The sequence below is a fragment of the Pteronotus mesoamericanus genome, unplaced genomic scaffold, assembly GCF_021234165.1.
Source record: "Pteronotus mesoamericanus isolate MK-2021 breed Mesoamerican mustached bat unplaced genomic scaffold, CSHL_Meso_final scaffold_1186, whole genome shotgun sequence".
Classification (NCBI taxonomy): domain Eukaryota; kingdom Metazoa; phylum Chordata; class Mammalia; order Chiroptera; family Mormoopidae; genus Pteronotus; species Pteronotus mesoamericanus.
In genome coordinates, this window is record NW_026555302.1 from 10987274 (window position 1) to 11012652 (window position 25379).

Below are 25379 nucleotides of genomic sequence, written 5' to 3' on the forward strand. Positions count from 1 at the left end.
CTTCTTTGTCCCAGCCTGAAAGCTAGTTTTCATGGAAGAGAGAAAAGAAAGGAAATGAGCAATTCAGCAGTTCCATCTGAGCCATGGTTTTAGATAACAGTTTTAAATTTGCCTCACAAATTTTAAAGTTTTGAGATCTTTTACATATGAGCAATTCAGCTGCTTTAAGCAAAAGAACAGGGCAGTAACCCCCACTCCCCTCGCCGGCAGACCCCGTGGGTGTCTGAGGAGCAGTCCAGAGAAGGAGGTGTGTGTTTGCCGCCTTCCCTTACTGCTGTGGGTTGTGGGGAGTCCACTACCTCAAGCGCTACAACAATGTGGGCGAAGCCCAAGTGTTGTTTGTGCTCTAAATCTGCCTGAGCCTAGATCTTGAATGCTCTGTTGCTTTCTTGGCAGGTGGTCTTCGTGACTAGGAAGGACTCCTGAGTCTCACTTCAGAGTCCTGGGAAAGACAGAGGCCCTAGGGGAGACCCCTGGGACAAAAGCCACATCCCCCTCCTTTTTTTCCTCTTTTACTCACTATTTGCAGACTTTGTGTAGTTTTTGATTTGCTAATGCTGACTTCTCGAGACTCTTTGTATTGACACCTTTATGTTCTTCCGGTTCCTTTGTGTTCTTACAAACAACTTTCTAGGCTGCTATGGTCTGAATATACTTTTGTGTTTCCCCAAAGTCCATATGTTGCAATGTAATGCCCAATGCGATGGTATTAGGAGGTGGGGGCTTTGGGAGGTGATTAGGTCACGAGGGCGGAGCCCTTATGCATGGGTTTAGGCTCTTAAGAAAGAGGCCCCGGCCCCGGCCAGGTGGCTCAGTTGGTTGGAGCAACATCCCATATGGCAAATGGCTGTGGGTTCGAATCTGGGTCAGGGCAGTGTACGGAAGACAACCAATCGATGTTTCTCTCTCTCCCTCTCTCTCTTAAATCAATAAAAATGTATCCTTGGGTGAGGACTTTGGGGGAAAAAAAAAAAAAGACCTTCGGTAATTCCCTTGCCCCTTGCATCCTGTGAGGTCACAAAAAGAAGAAAGCTACCTCGGAAGCGGGCTCTCAGTGGACGCCGACTGCAGCCGCACCGCGACCTTGGACTTCTTCACCTCCAGAACTGTAAGAAATAAACGTTTTTTGCTTATAAGGCAACTGGTTTATCTTATTTTTGTTATAGCAGCCCGAACAGACTAAGACACCACCTCCTCTTCTTCATCTTGCCTCCAGCTTGACTCCTCAAAAGTCATTCCTGTCTGATAACTTTGTATGTCAATTATGCCTCAACAAAGTTGGGGAAAGGTCAGCCCCTGCCCTTGGTGAAGTAATTGGTGTTCTCCCCGCCATGACCTCCTCCATCTCAGTGTCAGGAAGAGGGACTCCCTCCTCCTCAGGGACACCTCTGGTGCTAATAGCCTCATTCTGTGGTCTGTGTCATTTTTCGCGTTTGTATGCTCATGTGAATTGTGAGCTGTTTGCGGGTAGGTACTTTGTCTTGCTTTTTTCTTCTACCTAAAGAGCCAATCGCTAATGAATTAGTAAATAATAGTTGAGTGAATTCTTTTTGGGTGCTACCTTATTCCCATACGTCACTGGTCATCATTCATTTATAGAGCTTGTTCACTTCTATAGAAACGACTCCTGAGTCCTGTTCTACACACCCTGCTTGTTCCAGTGCCCCGTTCCACTGCCATCCCCCCGTAGCCAAGCCACACACACCCGGCGCCATGGCAGTATATCTCGCTTCTCTTCCGACCTCATCGTGAAGGCTGTGTTGCCGTTTAAGCATGTGAACCTGGGGATCACCAAGGGATTCCTGGGTCTTACTTCAAAAATTCCATTGATGTGGGTATGCATTTGTATTGGAATATGCATTTTGTATCTGTATGTATTTATAGAGACATATACTACTTCTGATCTATTGTTGCATTGCATTATAGGTATGTTCAGAGGACAGTTAAAATGCCCTTATGTTTTGAATTTGAGCTGTTACACAGGTAGTTGCATGACTTTTTTTGAACAACTATAGAGTAATTACTATTTCAAGTGCGCAGCAGTAAATGCAGCTACATTATTTGAGAGGTGATCAAGGAGAGGCTAAATTCAATGTTGTAACTTCTGTGGTGTTACAGTGGTGTATTAGACTTTTGTATTTCATTGCTTGGAAAGATATAAAAAAATAAAGGGAGGAGACTGATATGACATCATTAGGAAAACACCTACTGTCTGCCTTCACTCTTGTTCAATGAAAGACATTTATCACCAGAAAAGAAGGGAAGATGTGTCCCAGTAAGTTGACTAAATTAAGTTATACTATAGACAGTTATTTTTTTTTCACTGTGCCATGTATCATGGGACTTTTTGTCATGGATCACGACTGGCCTGTGGCCCAGCCTTCGAGAACCACTGCTCTGGACATGGCTAAAGCAGGCAGACGGCCGTTCAGCTTGACGCGACGCCCCAGCTTGTACAGGGCTGACAGCCCACCCCAGCGTTTGATCTGAGGCGGACTGTATTTTTCACAGCAACCACATCTCCCATCCCACATGCTCTTCCTAGGGTGAGGTGGGTCTCTGTTCTCGCCTCCTGATTGTGGGCAGGCCTGGACTCGAGTGGAAGTAGTGCCGTGTGATTTCCGTGGACTCGCAAAAGGTCATATACGGTGATGCAGTTTCTGTCTAGTTCCCTGTGACGCTCGCCCCTGGAAGCCAGCCTGTGGGGAGACCGTGCGGACAGGCGCAGAAGCCTGGCCCACGGCCCTGGCTGAGCCCCGGCCAGCGGTCACTCCCCAGCCTGCCAGCCGAAGAGTGAGCCGTCTTGGAAGTGGATGCTCCCGTCAAGCCGCTGACGCTGATGCGGGATGGAGCAGGGACAGGCCTTCCCGGACGAGCCCTGCAGAACTGTAGGTGTTGGCTAAATAAATGATTGCTGTTGTTTCAAGCTACTAGGTTTGCGTCTGTTTGTTACACAGCAATATATGTCATGAACATTTGGGAGCCTGGAAGTGAGAAATTCACGGCAAACCCTAAAATGTGTGGCATTGCCCTTGTAGGGCAGGGAGGGAGGCCAAAGCCAGGAGGACCCAGCTGAGGGTGCTGCTGAGAGCCCACGGGGCGTGAGCAGGTTAGTAGCAGGATCTTTAAGGGCCCCCGGGAGCCCATTCGTGGGTGTTTATAGGAAAGGAAGGAAAAATGTTAGGAGCTGGAGAAAAGGGGCCCTTGTCACGTGACAGTGGTGAGTGTGGCCACACTATGGCCACACTATGGCCACACTACGGTCTGAGTAATGAGTTCAGTGATCCCGATGAGGCTTTTCCAGACAGTGATCAAGTGCTACTTGGCTTCTAAAATGTGATCACAGAGATGAACTGAAAAGGAACAGTTCAGTTTTCAAATAAAATTTCGAAGAAATATCAAGAAACCAGTACGTGTGGGTTTGAAAATGAAACTGTTTCTCATTCCTGGCTTTCTAGATGGCAAAAAGTTCTCCAACTAAGGAGCGGCTTCCGAGACCAGGTAAAACCTCAGGTGGATGGTGGGGTCACTTGTGAAGACCTTCGAAATACCAAAGAGGGCGCCTCGTGGAGCCTTCAGCCTTGAGGTCAGCTTCCTCAGTGCGGCTGGGCAGGCGGCATCACAGCCGCCCCGCGGCGGGGGAGCCACCCTCACCCAGCGATGGGGTGTGCTGTATGTCAAGCTCAGGGACCCTTCGATTGGTCCCGAGTCCCATGCCCAGCCCTGAACCCACCGTTGTGCTGGAGGGATAGCAGGCTGTGACTGACCGGCCTGCGTTACGTGCCTGTGGCCATCAGCGGGGGTGGCCTATCGTGAGGAGGTGGGGGTGGGGGGGCACACTGAGCAGCCTCTCAGCCCTCAACTCCCAGATCTACCACAGTCGACTCGGTTGGTTCTCCCCAGAATGGGGAAATGTAAATTGATCACTGCTTTTTAAAAACTTTTGAAAAGGCTATAATGTAGAGACATTGGGTCACCTCCGTATTTTAGCTATGTGTTCCCTGTAGCTCTAAAACTATGTGTGATCTAGAGCCAACCCTGAATTTTGTCCAAGTTTTCGTGAAGTGTGGAGATTTTTCTAAAAGCCATGAAGAATCTGAATTTTGAGATGTTAAACTGCGTGGGTCTTGCCTGTGGTGTCTAGGTGAACCCAGTGAGCCCGAGGAGACGGTGCTAGGAGAGGAAGCAGAGAGAGCCCAAAAGGCCATCACTCAAAATGACCTGAGGCAGCGCAGCTGAGGAGGGAGATCGGGGTGACGAGCAGCCTCGAAGTGGCGAAGGCGAAGGTGAAGGTGAAGGTGAAGGTGGGAGCAAGGGCGGGGAACCTGGTAACCAGGAAGGTTAAGTGATGGCAGGTTGGGAAAGAGTAAGGAATGGGTTTCTCAGGGGACAGCCCATGAGTAAGACTTCTTTTTAAAAACACGGACCTTGGGATTTGTGGTAAGGGCGGGTCCAGTGGCTTAAAAGAACCGGAACAGACAAAATACTATAGAGCACATATTCGGGGGAACAGTGCGGGGGTGCCAGTGGTGGGGTTGCAGTCAGGGGCAGATGGCGCTGTTGACGGAAACTAGTCTCAAGCAGGAATTGGGACTTCGTCAAGGTTTCCTTGGTACGTAGTGATGGAGGAGGTCGATGATGACAGTAATGTCCCTGCTGTGGTGTCACCCTGGGTGCCCGGGGAAGAGGATCTGTTTAGTGTGACACAGGAACGAGAGAGCAGGATCTCATCATCACAAAGTGACATCGTTGAAAGGAAGCTAAAAGCTGCTCAGTAACGTTCATTGGTTTAAATTTATACTGTGTTTGTTTTTAGTGATTAGGATTGAGGCAAAAATGCCTAATTTAGGCGTCACAGAATTTGGGATGCATTTGTTCTCCTAGGAAGAGTGGGTGATAATTGTTCCTTCCAGTTAAGGCCCAAAGAGCAATGCAAGATAGAAGTCGAGGAAAATGGGGTGAGAAACTCCCATTGAAATGGGAATGGTAGAAAAAGAGAAAATGGAAAAAGATGAATGAGAACATCAGAGGGAAGATAAGACAATGTTGAAGAGGGTGAGGGTCGAATAGAGAAAAACAGTCTATATTTAAAAAATTTGGGGGCAGGTTCTGTCTACCTGGTCGGTGACCGTTTCTGCTATTATGTCAGGCAAAGAAAATCAGTTAAGACAGTTGTGGGTGGGACACCACTTGGGCAGAAAGAAAGCAAGCTTCCCCGGAACTGGATCACTTAGCTGCTTCTGGATTGGTGGTGGGGATGATGTATGGTAGCCAATCATAAGGAAGGTGAGTTGGCAAGAAACCAATAGGAAGTAGGCATGGAAATAGCTTTCAGTGTGATATCAGTTGGCAGTACTGAGCCTGGCAAACAGACGCAGAGCTGAGTGAACATTGTTCTTTGTGTTTTTCGACAGCGTTCATCTGGTTTTCCATTTGGAACCTGCTGAGCCTTGGAAGCAGACTCTGCTGGTCTTGGTATTTCGGAGAAGAACTTGACTTGAGACTGAGGCTGTAATGTCAAGCAGGTCTAGCAGGATGTGAAGATGACAAGGACCTGAAGACCGGTGAAGTGATTTGAAGACGTGGCATTTTGAATCTCGTTTCTGGTCCCCCTTCTGCCTCCCACCAGAATCATTGTGGCTTGTAGACCAAACAGGTGCACAACAAAGAACCACAAATGGGCTCTAAACATTACGGGAGATACTTCAGGAGCCTCTAGGGATTTTTAGGTTCAGACTAGCCACAAGGAAAACCAAAACAGAGCAAATCCTTCTCAGGACCACCGCGTGGGCCCTGTCCTGCCCAAGGGCACAGCGTATGGGGGGTGCTGAGGCCGAAGTCCGGTCAGTCTGTGGTTCATGCGTCAAGCCATGTGCCCTGGTGTCAGGAAAGGGAACTTTTTCTAATTCCCTCAAAGACGCCATATGATCAAACTTCATCTTTAGTTTCCCCGTTTTTTCTCAGGTTACTCAACCCTGCCCTTTCCTTCCCAGACTAACGGGTGTCACTCAACTTTGATCTTGGCTCCCCTTTGCCATTTTGGCTTTGTAGGGGTCCTAGAGAGGAAAAAGGAACATGGGGTGGCAGTAGTGGAAGGGATTTCCGGAATGACTTGTACCTACGGAGAAAGGCTTCCCCTCGAAGAGCTCTGTTCATCAACTATGTAGGGAGAGCCCAGTGTGTGCCGTGCACTGTGTGCACAGCCTTGGGGAGGATGAAGGCTCAGCCCCAGCCCTTGAGAAACGCACTGTGCAGTGGGGAAGGCAAACACATTGCATCAGCAAGTGCAAAAATCCCCTCCCCCTGCGCATGCAGTAGCCGGAGAAGCGCTAACACTGCTGCCTGTCTCCCGCAAACGTTGCAGAGCAGGAGCTGGAACGGGAGGTGGTAGTGAGAGCCCTGTGGCCAGACATGTGCTCACGTGAGTGTGGCACAGTCTTAGGGGGAAAGAGCGTGTCTGCGAGGGCTCTCGGCAGGTCTCGCTTTCTCCTGTTTGCCCATCATCCCAGGTTGGTCTGTGGTCGTGAAAGTGTCGGTGACGACTGACTTATGAATCCTTCCAGCAAGGCCTGAACAAGCAATGGCAAAGTTGAACACTTCCTTCTGGGAGCACACGGAAGGCATCAGGCCGGATTTACTCTGCGGAAGGTCGGCTGACTACATGTTTGCTAGGGGGCACTTTATAGTGCTCGCCTGTGCCACCATTGTTTTGGGAGGTAGGTGGCGGCTTTTGAATCCCACCTTTCCTCTGCCCTTGGAGCCTTGGTCAGCGCAGAGAGCGATCACAGCCACATCAAAGGAAGGGCCCAGGGAAGTCATGGGATGGGAGCGAACGCTGTCAGGCTAGCTCCCTTTAATTATAAATAGCACCTACTCCACGTTGCTTGGCTCAGTCACACTGACCGAGCACAGCAGTGTGGTAGGCATAGGAGAATAGGACAGTCCTTCTCCTCCAGGAGTCCTTTCATGGGGCCGGTGGGCAGACACATCAGTACCATGCAGTGCGGGCAGCATAATGAGAAGGCACGGTCCACGGCCTCTGCGGAGGAGGAAGAGCCCCGCACTGTGTGCCTGCCAGCCAGGCTCAAGCTGCCCAGAATGGCTGGGACGAGAGGAGGCAGCGGGAGCAAATAGAACCTAGGCATGCGATCGCGAATTGCATTGTTGGAGTTGTCGCTTTTGTCCCTTCTGTTGTGGGAAGATGAACTGCCCACCCCAGCCACTGTCGAGAAACTCGGAAGGGCCTTCACAGGGAAGGGCCTCTTAAACGACGATTAAGAATTCAGTAGGAATGGCGTGCACTATTCATGCCGACAAAATAACACTCAAAAACGCAGGTGCTTGATTCCACAATCCAATGCTAGCAATTAGAGAAGTTTCTAGTTCCCTTTAAGAATTTTTACCTGGGGAAAAAGTCAGCTGCTTTACAATCCTTTCTGGAATTAGGAAGACTCTAAAGAAACAGACAACGAAGCCACCATGCATTAAAAAACTTGAGTTTTATTCATTGTGTCAGGGAGTGAAATTCTCTGGGGTCTTTAAAATACAAACAGCCTTGGCCTCTGTTGCTACTATGAGGTGCTGGTGACCATGAACTTCACTAGTTCCAGAACTTTGATGATTCCTTAGAGACCAGTGGTCCAGCAGTAAAGGGCGTTGCAGAAATAGTTTGAGAAACATTTCCTTTGGCCTTAAGAACAAGAAGTATTCCATCAATATTGCCTGATTTGGCTGGCCGTCAGCAAATGCAGAATCTGGGATGTCAGTGAATCTTGCCTGAGCCATAAATTAGTCTGATTATGGTCCCTATATTACTTCTGGAGGAACCAAATCTTAGAGCAGATGGTTTCCAGGCAAGAAAATGCACGTAGACAGAAAATTAACAAGCATTTTTTTGTGACTTGGCTGGTGAAGGCAGTTTGCACTGAGGGTAGAGTTAAGTTAAAAGCATCCCTCGCTTTTAGGAAAACTGTAGAATATATGTTTCTATAGCTCAGGATGAGTAATTATTAATACAAAGTATACCATGTAGGTAGGAGTTTGGCTTTTCATAATTTCTCATCAGTAGATCCACAGGTAAGTGACGCCGGGTGGACAAATGGGAGGTTTTTTGGAATTGCAGTATTTTCTGAATCCCCCGGAAGAGACGCTTCCCTATATGTGTCCTATGCTAAAGAGGCAGCATTTGTAAGCAAGTGACATTCAGAGGATTTTTTTTCTGTTAATTATTTATTCATAATGATATGACGCTCAGAGTACGTTTAAAATTAAATAACTAGAGAGAGCGAGTATGAAATTGTTTTGAAACCATTCGTTCTGTCTAAATAACGCATTCATTTATTTCTTTAGGATTTTTGAGGGCCTTTTTAAAGAGTTCGGAAGTCATCGTCTTGACGGTCCTCTCTCTCACCGGATTTGTAGTCGGACAGCTGGCCTATGGTTTTATTGAGGTAATGTACGCACCATAAGCTAGAGAATAAATGAAAGAACAAAGACCCAAAACAGGGTCACTGCCAGACATCCCTCAATGTATGGATTTTTTTTTTATGTGAACAACTGCTGGAAAATATTCATTTGGTAGTAAAATTTTTGAAAGTGGAAAACCATTCAGTAAAGGAGGTGTGAACGAGAGGTGCTTAAGAAAAGGCGCCAATTTGGAAGTGAGGACAATTGGGTTGCATTCTTGGGTTCTTCGTGGCCTTCCTTTGGAGCCTTGCCCTGGTTTCCTTCCCGGGACACACACTGGCTTCCTCTGTGTCATTGTCTTCAACCCCCGTGCAGACTCCAGTTACAAAGACAGAAGTTACTGTCATGATGAAGCACGGTCACTCTCTTCTGTCAGCTTCAAATGTTGTAATGTAGTATAATAGAGACAGGTACAATGCACATCATGTATAATATAGCTACAAGAAAATTTCATTAAGTTATGAACTTACTAACTCGATTTCAAAGGCATAGCAGTGTGATCAATAACAATTTGTCTCCACTCTTTTATTTTTTAAACCTGGAGATGATGCTTGTACCCACTACTGTTAGCTAACATCATCTGGGTATTTACTGGGTGCCGGGCTCCCTTTAAGTGCTTTGTATTTGTTAATTTATTGACTTGTTATGAATGCCAGTTAATCCATTCATCCTCCTGGCAACCCAAGGGAGGTAGTTACTCTATTCCCATTTTACAGATGAGGAGACTGAGGTACATAGAAGATAAGTAATGAAGATTAAACTATGAATTGGGCCAAAAAACAACCAAAAACCTTTTAGGAGGGAATATTTATGGTGCTTCAGTCATTGTTGCTGTGTTATCTATTTATCCATGTATAATGTTCATTATTTGTTTCCTATATACCCAATCTGTCCTATTATCTGTATATTATATTTCTCGATCTGACTCACTGAAAGATTTTAAAATCCTAAGCAAATGTCTATAAATCACAAGTACCTGTGCGAAGTGGTTTTCCCCTCTGAATGCAAATTAGAATAAATATCTAACAAATAAAAAATACTTATCTGTGAGCCACTTAAAATCACCTCAGAGATGACCAACAGTGGGGTGCCACTTTTGAGAGCAGCGATTAGTTGTCACAAGCCATGGTCATGGAGCCCAAGCCTACACAGTTCTCTGGTGAGTAGGGAGCTACATGTAACTCATCTGGTCGGTTAGGTCAAAAAACACCCTCACGACCCCCGGACTGGCCTTGTAGGTAATCTCTCATATATTGCAAATTGGAATATTCTAAAGTTTATGTTAATGGTCATACCGTCAACCCAATTTCTAATGCTTCAACATGGCAGCAAACTAATCCCTTGTTTGCTTTTGTTAGTTTAGGTGTACCAGGTTGTCTACCCTCTTCTAAGAACATCGAGTTTTTCACTTTATTGTTATGTTTCACCTTTAATTATATTTTTGGCGGCCTTGGATGTGGACTTTTATATCCTCAAGAACGTGCTTTGGCAGGTAAATGACACATTTTAAAATAAGTTACGGTCAATTTTTATTCATGTTGCCAGAGAATATGCTTGTCTGTAAGGAAGGTTAATAATTCACAAAACTCACAGTTTTGGTGGTTTTGCCCTCCTCATGCTACGGAACCGTAATCACAGAGAGTTGAGGGGAGGGAGGAGCGGGAATATTTGCCAAGTGGTTGCTGTGAGTTGGCGCTGAGTAAATGTCGTCTCTCTTTTACGTATAAGCAGACGGCAGCTCTGACGGCACAAACCAGGCCGGCAAAGCGCCGCACCGGGATTCTGGTGCCACAGCTGAATTCCTCTCAGTGTGTCCGTAAACAGCAGGTTTTTTTTTTTTTTGCTAAGATTGTTTCATTTGTGCCTTCTCTCTCTTTTTTTCTTAACCATGTTTACCAAACTATTTTACTTTTCCTTTCAAAGCAAATGTTTATCTTTTGTTTGTATTTTGTGCATTTAAGCTTTTAAACTGTCCTGTAACAACGCTTAGTGTAATCCTACATGTCTTGGTGGTTAGTGTTCTTATCACCATCCCAATCCTACCTAAATTTTATTGTACTTTTTTCTTTGGCCCAATAATCCTTTAGAAATTATTTTAAAATTTCCAAGTATGGCGTTTTATTATTATTTCTCTCATCACAGTGTGACCAGAGGGTGTGCTTTGTATACCAAATCTTGTGTTTTGCAGAGATTTGCTCTGTGGCCTAGTACGTGATCAGTTTTCCAAAATGTTCTGTTTCCTTTACAAAAATTTATATTCTCTCATTGTCGAGTGTAGGGGCCTAAATTTAGTCAGTAGATTGTTTTGTTAGTTATAAAGTTTGGTACAGCAATGAACTATTACTCAGCAACAAAAAAGGAACAGAATATTTATAGGAACAACATGGAAGACTTTCAAATGCATTATGCTAAGAGAAAGAAAAACAGATTCAAGGGCTACATGTTGTATAATTCCATTCATACACCTTCCTTGTAGCAATGGCGAAACTGCCGGTTTGGAGAACAGATCACTGATTGCCGGGGACAGGGAATGAGGGAAGAAGTTGACTACAAAGGGGCAGCAAGGGACAGTTTTTAGGGTGATGGATCTGCTTTGTTTTTAACTGTGCTCATGGCTAAATGACTATATGCATTAGTCAAAACTCATATAACTGTACCCCAAAAGAATGGATTGTAAGTGAAAGATAAATTTTTAAAAATCAAAGAAAATAGATTTGGATTTATGTGTCTCAAGATAGTTTTTGTGCTTTGTGTTTACCACGCTCTTCCTTTGCTTTTTCTTTGCTCTGTTTCCCCTACTCAGTCAGGTTGATTCACTTGACTTTCTTTATCCTTTTCGTCCCTCCTACTTGTTTAAAAGTTTTACATTCTATTTCTATTGCCAATTGCCTGTTTGAGAAGCATTCTCCCTTTTCCCGTCACTAACAGAAATTTACTGTTTTTTGTTTGGTAGGGTAGTGGGTCTACTGTAAAACACCACATTTTCCAGCATGAGAAAAGTTTGGCCAATGAAATGTATGATACAAAAGTTTGCTGAATAGGTTTCTCCTAAAATGTCTTTAATGGGGGGGAGGGGGCCCAACCCGCTGCAAGTGCTTCCCGCCCTTTGCTTTATTTCTCTTTCCACCTGGACGCCCGCAGGTGGAGCCATGGGAGGAAAGCAGGAAATGTTTTACACAGAAGCAGGGGAAATTTGCATTTCATTTTAGGAACATCACCTTGATGTTGAGAACCGTCAGGTTGGAAGAGCAGCCAGAAAGAGTGGGGCGTTGGTGTTTTAACAGTCAAGTAGAATCCCATTTGTTCAGAAGGGATGGTCCCATTGAGGCAGGTGAACTAGAATACCCTTTAAAGTTACCTTCCAGGGGAATCATATAAAATGTGTAACCAAGACCTGATACTGACATGAGGACAGGAAGTCCTGCTGAGTTTAGATGGTAACTCTAACGCTGTGCAATGAATTGGTTTCACAGGTCTTACTCACTGGATTAATTAGCTTCTCTGTAACGTTCCTCATCGTTGGACTCGTGGTTATGAAGTTCAATAAGGAGTCGTGGGACCTGCAGTCCTGCCTGCTCTTCAGCATGGCCATCGGCATCACAGACCCCATCCACTCTGTGAACTCACTGAAAACCATCGGTACGTCGGGTTCATTGCTCTCTCCCCGTGAGGACAGGAGAATAAATCACTCGCGTTTGGTTCTTTTTGCCTGGCACAAATCGCGCCCCCAGCAGAGTAGATGTGTGTGCTCCTTTTCCTGGAGATGGAGCCCCGGTGGACGTGAAGGGTGCAGCACAAACAAAGCCACTCAGGATTTGGGTTACGTAAGACCCGTTATAATTGCAAAGGATTTATTCCGAGAAGAAAAGGTAACCTCTCCAGAAGGCAATGAAAAGCAGCGTTCATACTCCACTCCGCTGAACTCTAAGCCATAAGGTAGAGACCGTGCTTTCCCCGCCGTGAAACTTTTTCAAGGCCTTGCTGCCTCTCGTTGGAGCTCCAGTTTGAAGGAGCTAACCTTGGGCAGGTGGCAGGTTTACTGAAAGGAAGTGGGGTGAGAACACAGTCCGGCAAACGTGGTATTCAGTGAGAGCTTATTCCCAAGAGGGTTTGTTGCGGGTGTGGGGGGAGGGGAGGTGCTGTACTACTTCTCATCTGATTTGGTAAACGATGATTTCACTCTGAAGCACCTTCCTTTTGTCATGTTTTATTCACTCAGCAATACAAACACGAAATGATTAGATGCTATGGTTTCTGTTTTTGACTCAGAAATATGTTCCTAACCAATTTTCAGGTCTTGGTTATGTGTTTTGGAAATATATTGCCTTATGATTGGAGCAGGAAACCTTCAAGCTTTCCAGCCAGTGATAGTGCCATGTTTATACCCACTTATTACTACAGTTGGGAAAACATAGGAGGTTTTAAGACACTTGTGATGGTAATATTCTAAATTCACAGTGAGTCTGGTTCTGTCCTCTTTTCTTTCTCTTTTTTTTGAAATACAATTTTTTCCTATCTTGTCTTCACCTGTCTTTTTTTTTTTTTTGGTCACTTATATTTGCCCCTTGTTCTACTGCCTCTTTCTCTTCCTGCTCCCCTTTCTCCAATCACTTGACTCTAAGTGGCTACAATAAGCTATATACTTCATTTATTGTGATTTCTGTATTCAAAAGTGTTTTCAGCAAAAGAGTTGGATAGAAAGTCTATTCATTGAAAAGATAACTAGTGAAGGTATTTGGCTCTTAGTTCATATTTTCTTAGTGTCAAAAATATTTAGGTGGTACGTGGGTCCTGGATCCAATGACCTTTTTCCTAGTAAGACAGATTTGCCTATTCTGGACATTTCCTATAACTCGCACCACATAATGCATGATTTTTATGTCTGGCTTCTTGCACTTAGTGTAATGTTTTTAAGGTGCATCCATAGCTGTGACACGTATCCGTTAGAACTTAATTCCTTTCTGTGCCTGAGTGAATTGCATTGTGGGGAGAGGCCACAGATGTTTATCTGTTTGTCAGCTGATGGACTACAGGTTGTTTCCACTTTTGGTTATTATGAGTAATGCTACTGTGAACGTTCACATACACATTTTTGTGTGAACACATTTTCCATTCTCTTCGGTGTCTGTCTAGGGGTGGAATTGCTGGGTCATACCTTGTACTTATTTCTAAAATGTGATTCTTTGGGAGTCTAACGATTCATGTTTATTCGCGCTGAATGCAATGCCCTGAGAAGTGCCTGGTCTCACTCTGAAGCTCAGACACTGTTCGAGGCCGCGCACATTGCGAGGAGTGCTGAGGCCAAGGTCCTTCGCCATTGGGGATACAGAGGTGCAGCGGAGAAATTGAAAAATGGTGATTGTAATTGTCTTACAGTCACAACTGCCTTCTTTGTTTTCCTAGTATACTCTTTCTCCTCTGTTTCTGTGTTTCAGTGCAAGAGCAATATTTTCATTTACCATATTAAATTATATTTTTACTTCTTTTTCCAGGCATTTCCAAGATGTATACAGATATCATTCGAGGAGAATCCATGATCATCTGCAGCATCACAAGCATTTTTTTTGGAATTCTTCGGAGCAACTTACCTCACATGTTCATGTATAGGGGTAGGGACTTTCTTTTTACATTTCCTAAAATCATACTTACATGGTGCATTTCAATCCATACGGAAATTAAAACACATTCAAGATGTCTTTACTGATTTCTCTATACTTGACTCTTAGAGCGATCGAAATAGCATATCAGGCAACAAGAAAATAATTACATGTCATCTACGTCTTGGACAGTAAGGGGGAAAGAATGGTAAATTTTTCATGTCCCTCAATATGCGCGTGCACCTATGTGCGTGTGCACATGGGTGCACGCGCAGACACACAAATTGTTTCATCTGGCTCGGATTTGCATCTTTCCTGGATCGGTCTGGATTTCGTTGGGTGGGTGTGAAGCATTGGCTTGGCCCCCGTGACAGCAGAATGGTTCAGGCAGCGCTGGAGCGTCGGGTCCTCGAAGGGCCAGCAGTCGGAGGCACGTGATCCAAGGTCACTGGGCTGCGGGGCACATCATCTCGCTAGGTTTCCAGCTATGAACCGCGGCGGGCTTGGGGGCGCGCACAGTCACGGCCCAAAGAGGCAAAAGGCGTCCTCCTGATGCGTTCATGTGGAAGCCGTAGGAGGAGAGAGGGCTAAAAGGAGGGACACGGTGGTGGCGCAGAGGGGTTTGCGGCGCTCCCCGGTGGCATTTGGGAAGGGGGCATCTTTGTTATTTAGGACCACCCTCGGCGTTGTCTGAACCTTGCTCATGAACTCTCACTACTATCCCACGTTACTGTGACTATAGAAAATTTCCCTTGTCCATTTTTCAAATGCCACCCAGGCTGGAGACAGGGGTCACAAATGGGCTACAGGTTGGTGGGGATCCTGTTCAAGGTTTGTGTGGCCCTGACATAATTTGTGAAAAAATTGAACTTGAATAGACAGTCACGCTCCAGCTTGCCACAGGCTTTTCCCATAATTCTCCCTGATTGGCTCCTGGAGGCATCTGAGCTGCCTGTCGCTGGATAAGCAGACCTCAGGCTGCAGACGGTAGGGGAACATCCCCAGGGAGCCTCTTGGGTCAGCCTTTCACGGGAAACTCCCATCAGCCGAAGATCAAGGTCTCCCTCCAACGTCTGCGAGCAAACCAAAGTGCATAGATCAAAATGCCGTCAACAGAGGAAACACAAGTTATAATTCAACTCTGTTTTTTCTCCTTTGCCTTTTTTAGAGTTCCACGTACTCATGGACTTCTCCCTGAGCATTCTGGGAAGCATCATCATTGGATATTGGTGTTCAAGGATCATTGAGTTTATACTGACTGACCTGTTCAGCAACACGCTGACGAGTATCATTCTTTGCATTTCAATGGTGTACTTAGTTTTCTACATCGGTAAGGCAGAGACGGACGCACGTGCCCGTGTTCCATGCTCCCTTGACCTTGCATCCAGTTGCTGTTTCCCAGCCGCTCACCCCTTGTCGAGGTCCCTCTGTGCATCTCGTCGCCTGAACTCTCTGCCACCTCCAGCTCTTCCCTGGTCTCTTTTAACATCCCCTTAATTTCAGCTCCGTGTCCCTTCCCTTTGCGTCCTTCCGCTACCTGGCGCCTCTCTTACTCTTTTTGGGCCCCACTGTTGGGTTTCAGAGGTAGTCACTGGCAGTCCCTGAGAGCACTCAGCTCCTGTGATTCCCGCTCTGACCCTCAGCCACCCATCTCTCAAAGGGCAGCGTCTGGAGAGGGGCCCCTGAGGCCTCTTCCGGCTCAACAGTCCTTAACTCCCCGCGCACCATGCCCAGGGGACTGCAGACATGGCGGCCCTCACCGAGGTGGGGGGCGGCCGTGCAGGGAAGGAGAGGGAGAAATGAGGCGCACCTGTGTCCAGAGGGTGACTGAGTCGCGGGAGTCGGAGTGCCTGGCACTGGCACACCCGCAACAGCCGTTGGCCGGTTCAGTCAGTGAGCATGTCCCCGAGGGCCGTGGTGGCTGTGGGGACGCAGCCAGACTCGGTTTCTGCTCTCACCTCCCGTGGCGGAGAAGTTCTGAGAAGGCAGAGAAGAAAAACCATCACCTGTAAAGCTATACAATAAATGTAACTGCTGGTACATTTTTGGTACACATTTTTGCACCTCCGCCTTTAAAAAACACATATTAAATGTACATACCTATGGTAATGTCGGCATTTATGCCCAATATTCCTCTGCCACTGGGATTCTACTAAATAAGACAACTTCAGTTTTGAGATAAAGTTGTTCAGTGGTTTTCTCATTGCACGTGTTGTCTCTAAGCAATGACTGTAATTGAAAAAGACTCTGATGAGTTTTATAATCTAGTAATATTAATGACAGGAAATTGGAAATAAGATTTTGAGAGAAATTTTCCCCATCCCAGTCCCCAGCACTACAGGTTTTACTGCCATTTGTTACTTATATTAAATTCGGTTTAAATTCTGTCTGGTTTATGATGTTCTCTCTGAAGGCTCTGCAGCGGAGAACTGTTGGTATTTGTGGTGTCCAGACACCACCCCCCAGACTGTCCTTATACGTTTGTTTTGAGCCCAGACGGAGTGAACATCAGGCAAAGGCCCTGCCGGCTTTGGGACCTGCGGTCGCTGAGCTCGGCCCATGGCCCTGGGGACGTCCCCAGGTGCTGGGCAGAAGCCGTCACATTTATTCCTCTGTTAGCCCGATCCTCAGCGACCACCTGCAGGAGGGGTTGGCAAACTATGGCTTGTGGACCAAATAGTCCTAAATTTGCACAGCTGATGAGCCAAGAATGGTTTTTACCTTTTACAATGGTTAAAAAAAACAAACAAAAACAAACTCAAAAGTATGTTGTGGCATGTGAAAATTATTTGAAATTCAAATTCCTGTGTCATTATATATTGGAGCCTCATTCCTTTACATGTTACCTGGGATGGCTTATGTGCTTCCATAGCCAAGTTGAGTGCGTAGTTTCCACGGGGACCATAGGGCCTGCCAGGACTAAATTCTTCATATCTGATTGTGTGCAGAAGTTTGCTGACCCTGAGCTCCAGGATTAGGCCAACACTTGGAAGCAGCTTTCTCAGAAATATTCCTCTCAAGTTCCCCACCAACCCTTCACTAAGGAAAAAGCACCTCAGTGTGCACATGGGAATGCAACTAATTGTATTTATTTATTTTTCTCTCTAGTGGAATTTTTGAAACTATCAGGTATGATTGCTTTAATCACTGTAGGAATGAATCTAGATTCCTTAAGCTTTAAACCGAGGATGGAGTTAACAATTACTAAGTAAGTCTCCTGTGCTTGGTTGGTATAGATCTAATAGAAATTTAGCGCTTAGCTGGTCCTGCCTTCCTGGACGCTAGTAAAAGTCTCTCTATAACTTTTTTATACCTTTTTCACTTTTAATTTCACTACTAGTTTTATTTGCAAAGACGGTACCAACAGTGATGGACATTAGTTAACACTCCCATTCTGGATGGTGCGCCACCGAATCCGAGACCATGGTTTATGCGTTACTCTTTAATAAAAATGTACTTTGGATTGTGGGAAGTTGCAGCAAAAAGACTCAGCCCCAGCAAAACTCTTAGCTACCTTATACCTGGTAATGCGGAGTGCCGTAGGGAATCTGGTCAGAGGGCAAACGGTTTGCCTGTCTAGTCAGACAGATCAGTTAGCCTTTCTCTGAGACTGCTGAACTGCAGAACTGTTTTGGAATCATTTTACACCAAGTCATAGTCTAGTGTAGAAAGTCTCACATCCTATCAAAGCAAATGTTAAAAGGAGAAAAATAAGCCATAACCCTGAGTTTTCCCATGAAGATTCATTTCTTCAGTGTAAAAGACTATCCATTGTTCTGAAATTATGACCTTCCTTCTTTTTGGGTATTTAAGATGTTCTTTCTTTTACGAAATTCCAGCGATAGAAGATGGTACTTTTTTTTTTTTATAGCTGTACTTGGCAAAGTTTTAAAAAATGGGTACCTATAACTATACTAATTTGGGGTATATATAAATAACACTTTATTGGTTATTAAAATCCAGAAGCTTGGGAATAACTAATTCATAGAACATAGACTTTTTGGTCTGAAGTTGTGCAGTTTCCTGAGCTTAGTTGCGCTGTCTCTCAGCGTCGTCATAAATTACTCATTCTCTTGACCCGGTTGCTCATTCTTTCACCTGTTCAACCAGTCCTTGTTTAATGTCCACTGTGGCCTGGCCCTTGTATCTTACTCAGGTTCGGGCTCTGAAAATAACTCCCTTCTGAGGAGGCACTTGTTGTTTAGCAGTGCACATGCTTATGTAAGAAACTAACAAGTGCAAATAATTATATGTGTATCAGGATCCTACTATATGTAAGGGATATCTTTAAGGTCCTGTAGAGGCATTTTTAAAAGTATTCTACTCAGGCGGTTATTCCATCATTGCCAAATTTTCAGAAAACTAAGCATTGGGATATGAGGTCCCACTCATACCCTTCCCTTCTGGGAGTTCGGAATCAATTGAATCAAAAGATTGGATTCAGACTGAGAGTCAGAACGTGGTTTATACCTGCAGCTACAAGGAGGCTTCCTAGTGCTTCTTTCCAAGTGTCGATGTTGGGGCCTCGCCTCCAGGGACACTGGTTTGTGGGACAGACACACCCAGTCAGCTGAAGGGGAAGGTCCCAGCAGCGGGTCCAAGAGGAGATGGGATTGGGATCTCCCTGTAGAGGTTAGCGTGGCCCCGGCGCAGGGGTGTCCTCCACAGAGCTGCACAGTTCCACGGCCTGCCCGCTGTGCCTGGTCTGCTCCGGGAGAACCTCTGAGGGCGGGGCTGGCCCGTAGATTTCCGGAAAGTAACCTGGGCGACGCTTAATGCTCTTCTCTGCATGTGAATGGGGTAGAAAACAGCACTGCAGGCTTTTGGAGCACGGCAGTCTCCAGAGACAGGGCTCAGGATGGCTTTGTGATGAGCACAGAAGCAGGGCTGGCCTTGCGGGATGTTTAGGAAATCGGTCGGTGGAAAAGCAGGCAGGAGAGGCTTTCAAGGTAAGGGACTTTCGTGCAGCTCACCAAGGGAGGAGCCCTGCAGGGGACACCGCGGTGATCCCGTGAGCTCCCTCGAAGTCAAGGTGACCCAGGTTTGGCTGCAGCAGGCCCACGGTTGTTACGCTGCCAGCTAATCTCGGCAAACCTGCCACATCCCCGGCCTGGGGGTGGGGGGCGAGGCACCCTACTCAAAGACCAGGGCGTTGGGGAATAGGGAGCTGGGTTCCCACGAACTTTTCAGTGCCGCCTGTTACAGGGACAGAGGCAAAGACTTCTGCTAAGACAAGAATGGCAGTTGGGCAATGCAGGCTTTTATGTGAAAAGGAAGCTATTTTAAAAATACATTGCCGAAAATGTGATTTCCTTTCCATTCATTCTAGGTTCCTCACCATGTTTACATCTGTATTCCAACACTTGGTATACACGTTCTTTGGCATTATAATTGGATGCGGAAAACTCAACTATTTTAGTGTTCACATTGTAACTTTCACGTTGATCTTATTTATAACGCTGAATTTTGTAAGGTATGTATTTTATTTTAAAGTTTGCTTACTGGTCCTAGGTTCCCAAACCCATAAGTACAGCTGGGAAGCAGCAGGTCACTGCAAGAAGGGGTCCTGGCCGTGCGGTCAGGAGACCCATGTCGTCGCCAAGGTCCTGGCGATAGCTTGCTGCGCCACAAGGGCTGTGCGCGTGCATTTACTCTTCGAGGCTTCATCTGTACCATGAGAAGGCGCAGAACAGCAGCATCAGCCTAACCCATGAGCTTGCTAGAAATGCACATTCACGGGCCCATCCCAACTTACCAAGCTGACTCTGGAGGTGAGATTCGGGGGGCAGTGTCAACACGCTTGTGAAAGTTTGGGCATCACTGGGCCTGAGTAATGGCTTCGGACATTTTTGTAGACTTTGTTAACTTTCATCATCATTTCTTATCATCACAGCTATGATGAGGCTGTTTATCAAGCAGCTACCATGTACCCGACACCGCTAATATTAATATACAATCCTATGAGGCGGGTGTTATTTCATCATTGCACAGATGACACAGAGAGAGGTTAAAAACTTGCTTAGAATCCCCCAACTTACAGGGGCAGAGTTAGGATGTAAACTTGACCCCTACAAGCACGCTTTTCCTCAGATACATGGCCCACTGGCGGTAGTTGTGTCTACCACAGGAATTTATGACAGTGCCTTTGAACGTTGTTATCGCCATTCAGGAGAGGCCTGGCCGAGGGGCCCACTTTATAAAATATTCTCATGGCACGTGGCTTCTGCTGACTCTGCAGGTGCTGCCTGCCACTCAGAGGGTTCCTCTCCCACAGGAGGCCGACGCGTGAGCATACATTTCTCTCCACCGTGGGAGCTCGTTGCACGCTGAGAGAGCTGAGGAAAGGGAGCTGAGGAAAGACGTTACGTTTTGTGTACTGTCTGACTAGCTACAAGTCCATGGCCTCATTTCATCTTCCTCCCAGCATTAGCAGATAAGAATTATTCGCTCTATTTTATAGTTGAAGAAACTGGTCAGGAAAGGCAAAGTACCTTGTCCAAGGTCAAAGGCTAGTGAGTTCCATGTGAACGTACAGTTCCCCCTCGCTAGGAGACAGGCTTTAATGGAGAGTCATCCCAAGGGGCCCTCAGGGTATGGCTGGGCTTTCCATGAGACATACTTGTTGTGAAGAACATTCCAGAGAGGGAGAGTCAAACTGAGGCCTGGACATAACTATTGCTAAGGTACTGAGCGCAGAGCACGCTCAAAATGTCATTTTAAGCACTAGGAATGTTGCCCCCTTTAATTGAACCTCCGTAATAGTCCTCTGAGGCAAGCACAATTATCATCACCATCTCCGTTTTGCAGAAGAAGAAATCAAGGCTTAGAGAGGGTAACTGATGTGCTTAGGTGTCCAGAGTTAGTGAAAGAAGCTTGCATTTGAACCCAGGCAGTACTCCAGAGCCTTTGCTGCACCGCCTCCCCGTGCCTGTTGCCGGGAAGCAACGCAAGTCCTGTAGTGGCTGTCCTCGCTGGTGTTTTACAGAGAGGTGATTTCGTAAGGCTGGGCAGGTTGGTAAGCATTACTTCGCAAAAGGCTTAAACGCAAGGCAGAGGGATTTGTACAAATGAACTGTACCCCTTAGAGAGGGCGACCGTCGATTTTCTGTTTAGCAGTGACAAGAACTCTCTCACGACAACGTAGAGACAATATCAGCTTAGGAACCGATGCGCAATATATTTTCTGAGGCTGAGAACATGTCAGTTTTACTTCTACTGAAATCTTGGAAGGACAGGTCTGATAGTCTTTTGGTGCAGATTCCCTAAAGATTCTAAATGTCACCCCAGGGACCCGCAAAAAAAAAAAAAAATGATGTGTCGGGAACAAGGTGCACATTGAAGTGCTGTATGTCGTGTTTCGTGTTGCGTGTATGGCTGTGGTGGGAATGCAAGGAAAATGGCTGAGCTAAGTTTATTGCTGTGACTGCCAGTGTTTTACTTTTGGAGCATGACCTGAGTGCCCTCCAGGCTGATGTCTGAAAGACGCCTGGCTTCTCAGGGGGCAGGTGAGTTTGGCGATGTGATTTGAAAGAGTTTCCCTAAGCAAATTCACTACCAAATTCGAAATGGTACACACTAGTGTAAATGATGATTCCTGACAATTTTATGGAACTTCTAGCATTATTTTTCAAGAATATGTGCAAGAGAGTAGATTTGGTTACTTCCAGAAGGTTTTTGAACAACTTGTCAATAAACTCGATTGTATTTCCTTTCCTGAAAAATTTTATGTGAAATTTAGTATTTTGTACACGGTTTCAACCGCGAATAGCATTAATACATAAAGTGTGATTTAAAAACAATATTTTTCTCTCCACAGATTGTTTACTGTTGTGTTAGTGAGCCCTATTCTGAAGCACTCGAGTTACAAATATAACTGGAAGTGGGGAGTTGTGATAGCATGGTCTGGAATTAGAGGCGTTTTTAACTTGCTCTTGGCTCCTGAAATTTATAATGTGGCTGAAAAGAAAATACAGTCGCCACAAATGGTAGGAAAAATCATGTCTCATGGTCATTCCTATTTATTTGTTTGTACTTACTTTGTAGCACTTGTCATGGTACCCAATGATAAAACTAGATTCGAAAAATGCGTTCTTTCGAGTAGAAAGGAACTTGCCGAGGAAAGATGCCGCTGTTCACAATGTGACAGGGACCAGCAGTCAAGCGGAGGGTACAGACACGGGAGGCAGGCAGACCTGGGATCAAATCCTCATGCCACCATTCGCAGACAGAGTGGCCATGGGCAAGAGGCCGACGCTTGTTGACCCTCAGTTTCCAGTTGACGATCGAGGGGATGCTGAGTATAATGCCTGACACGCAGTCAATGCCCAATAGATGTCGTTGCGCATAGAAATGCTATTGTTTAATAGTGTCAGAGAGCAGAACCAGTACCCTGTCTAGAGCACCCCAGTCCCGACAGCCATGAAGGCAAATCCCAAAATGCTAGTTAAATATATACGAAGGGAGGAAAGATTCTTTAGAAGTTTGAAAGCACGCCCGATGCTCTGTTGTTGTCACTCAAGCTTGGGAAAATGCTCCCCGAAGGACACGTTACTATCAACTCCATTTTTCAGTGACGGACACCGGGGCTTGGAGTAATGGACTGGCCCCAGGTCACATGGATAACCAATAGCAGAGCCAAGAGCTGCAGTGCGGCTGCTCCTGCTTCGGGGCACGTCTCCTGTCCCTTCGTGGGAGATGCTCCTGACAGGCACACCGCCCTGGCCCGCCCTGGCCCCCACTGCCTGCTGTTTCCAGGGTCCCTCCCCCACCCTGTCTTTGATGGTTCCCATGTTGCTGGCTTTGCGTGGCAGCTGCCCTCAGTGTTCTCATCTCTCCCAGGAATGACAAAATCTATTGTTTTCTCAGTTTGAAAACTAATTTCTCCCCTATACTACATTCAAGCAGTGCTCACAAAACAACCCTTTGCCTTGATGTACTTATCAGAGGCAAGACCTAAAAATGTGAATTAAGATAGAATTCTGTTTTTGGGTAATTGAACAATGATTTCCTTTGGAGAACTTATTAATGTTTTGGTTCTATTTGTGTGTTCTGTTTTTTAGTTTGTATTGTATGTACAACTAATATCGTTAATGACTATGGGAATAAACTCAAGCATGATGACTTATTTAGCCAGGAAATTAGGTAACGTATATCCATCTTTCATTAATTAATTGGGGAGAATAATGTAAATAGATTGTTGTTGGGGGTTGTAGTGACATTTTTTAGGGAGCTCAAGGAATTGGTTATGAAATCCTGTATTTTCTTTCACTTGTTATTAATAGATTCTGTATTAATTGAAATATTGGTTCATCGAGTTTAAGAGATAGCACATTAACAGTGGCTTAAACAAGATAAAGGGTTTTTTTTCCCCCCTCCTTCCACCAAAATGTCCAGAAGAATGGGCTGGTTCTGCCCACGAAGTTGTCCAGAGATCCAGGGTTTTTCATTCTTGTCTTGTCTCTGCTTCCTGGGCTGCCATTGTGTGCAGGGAAATGGCTGGCTCATTCCCTCTACATCTTCAACCCAACCAACTGGAAAAGGAAAATGGGGGAGGGGGGCAATGGAGGGTAAGCAGCTTCCTTTTAAGGGTATAATCCAGAAGTTCTGCATATCTTTACCACTCATCCCATTGGCCAGAACTTAGTCACGTGGGCAGGGAAAGCTGGGAAATATTATCTTCACTTGGCTGGCCAAGTGCTCAGCCCAAACTCGGAGATTCTATTGGGAAAGAAAGAAGGGGAGAATACAATCAGCATTCACAGTCATAGGCTCTGCCGCAGTTGCCTATTTCTAGAAGCAACCCGAGGCTGTCGACAACCAAACGCATAAATACAATAGCATCCAGGAGAAGATAACTGGGGGCACTGGGGTCAAGGCAGGAGGGAGAGAGCAGGTAAGGTGACACCCAGTTTGCGTGTCGGGCCTTAGCGTTGTCCGATAGCCTGTGCTGCTCCCCTCAGCTTGCTGGTGCAGAGAACCGACTCTGTCAGGGTTTCTAGAATCGATCAGACTGCTCCAGGAGAATACGGATAAAGCAGATAACCAGCTCATTGATCTACAATGAGGATGATTTCTTTTCTCTCTCTTAAATACTTGTGATCATTATTCCGGGTATTCACCTTTCAACACCAATTTCCTTGGCAAACCAAGTTGGCCATCGGAAGCTTTCTCAGAGAGCATGGAATGGGAGGATGGTGAAGGCGAGTTCTTCTGAACAGAGAGTCAGTCTGGTGACTCCTGCCCTCACCCCTCTGCGTGTGTCTTTATGGGCGAGCCCCGCCCCCTCCTGAAGCCGTGCCCACAGTCACCGTCGCAGAACCTCCTGTGACCGCCAGCCTCACAGCCAAGGGCGCCGCTATGCGCGAGGGCTAGTAAACGGTCGAGGTCTCCAGCGACGGGTTGGTTCCTGCTTGCAGTGGGGCCAAGTGTGCGGGGGTCGGCAGGAGCCTGCCCTGGAGCACGAGCACACTCGATGTGCCCCCCACACCGACCCCGCCCCAGGGCTGGCGGCAGCTCCCTTCCCACCAATCTCTCTGACGTCCAGGGATCCAGATCTCTTCTGCTCTCTTTGCGTGGGATGTAGCACCTGGGTTTCTCCCAGCTCCCTTTCCTGCGAGTCCCCTACCTAGGGTGCTCAAAGGCAAGATCAACAGGGTTTATACTGTCATGGGACTGTTTTTTTTTTTCCCCTTCTGTTATACAATTTTTATGAACTAAACCTCAGAATTTTTATTACAAAATGAAAATATATGGCAAGTACTTTATCTTCTCAGAATCAATGCTCATCCTTTCTAGAAATACTATGCGGCACTGTGTTTTAACGAATGATTGAAAGAATTGAGTGAGTTGGTTTGTTTGTTTGGGTTTTTTTTTGGTTAGAGTTTCAAATCTGCTTTCCATCTGGTCTAATGCTTTTAAAAGATCCCTCTCCATACTCTTCCAGGATCAACTTCAACAGGGAGTTCATTCCTACTTACTGTTGCCACCAAGGGGCCCACGATATACGATATACGTTTCCCCAGAGCAGCCGGAGTGGGGCCGCTGGGCCGTGGGCGTGGGTGGGATGTAACAGGGCACAGGAGTAAACTTGCCCTGTGTGGTCTCAGCCGGGGTGGGGGTGGGGTTTGCGTCCAAAGCTCACACCTTCTAATGAGTCAGATGCATCTCTGCTCCAGACCATAGAGAACTGAGAGGGATAGACCTCCAGACCTTTTTGAACCTCCAGAATCTGAAACACTACTGTGGCACGCAGTGCCCACACTGAAGGCGGTAAAGTTGAACTGAAACATTGAGAAACCAAATGCAGTTAGGAATAAA

General features: G+C 46.1%; 1 protein-coding gene across 1 annotated transcript in view; it reads left to right on the top strand.

The window, feature by feature from the left end:
* Nucleotides 1–6580: 6580 nt before the first annotated feature.
* Nucleotides 6581–25379, top strand: part of SLC9C2 (solute carrier family 9 member C2 (putative)) — a 44976-nt gene continuing 26177 nt past the window's right edge. The window contains exons 1-10 of the mRNA XM_054587596.1: nucleotides 6581–6716; nucleotides 8350–8450; nucleotides 9830–9958; nucleotides 11940–12105; nucleotides 13959–14075; nucleotides 15232–15393; nucleotides 17172–17271; nucleotides 19393–19536; nucleotides 21880–22048; nucleotides 23123–23204. Coding sequence (XP_054443571.1) covers nucleotides 6581–6716; nucleotides 8350–8450; nucleotides 9830–9958; nucleotides 11940–12105; nucleotides 13959–14075; nucleotides 15232–15393; nucleotides 17172–17271; nucleotides 19393–19536; nucleotides 21880–22048; nucleotides 23123–23204 — 1306 coding nt within the window. The remainder of the gene's footprint in view (nucleotides 6717–8349; nucleotides 8451–9829; nucleotides 9959–11939; nucleotides 12106–13958; nucleotides 14076–15231; nucleotides 15394–17171; nucleotides 17272–19392; nucleotides 19537–21879; nucleotides 22049–23122; nucleotides 23205–25379) is intronic.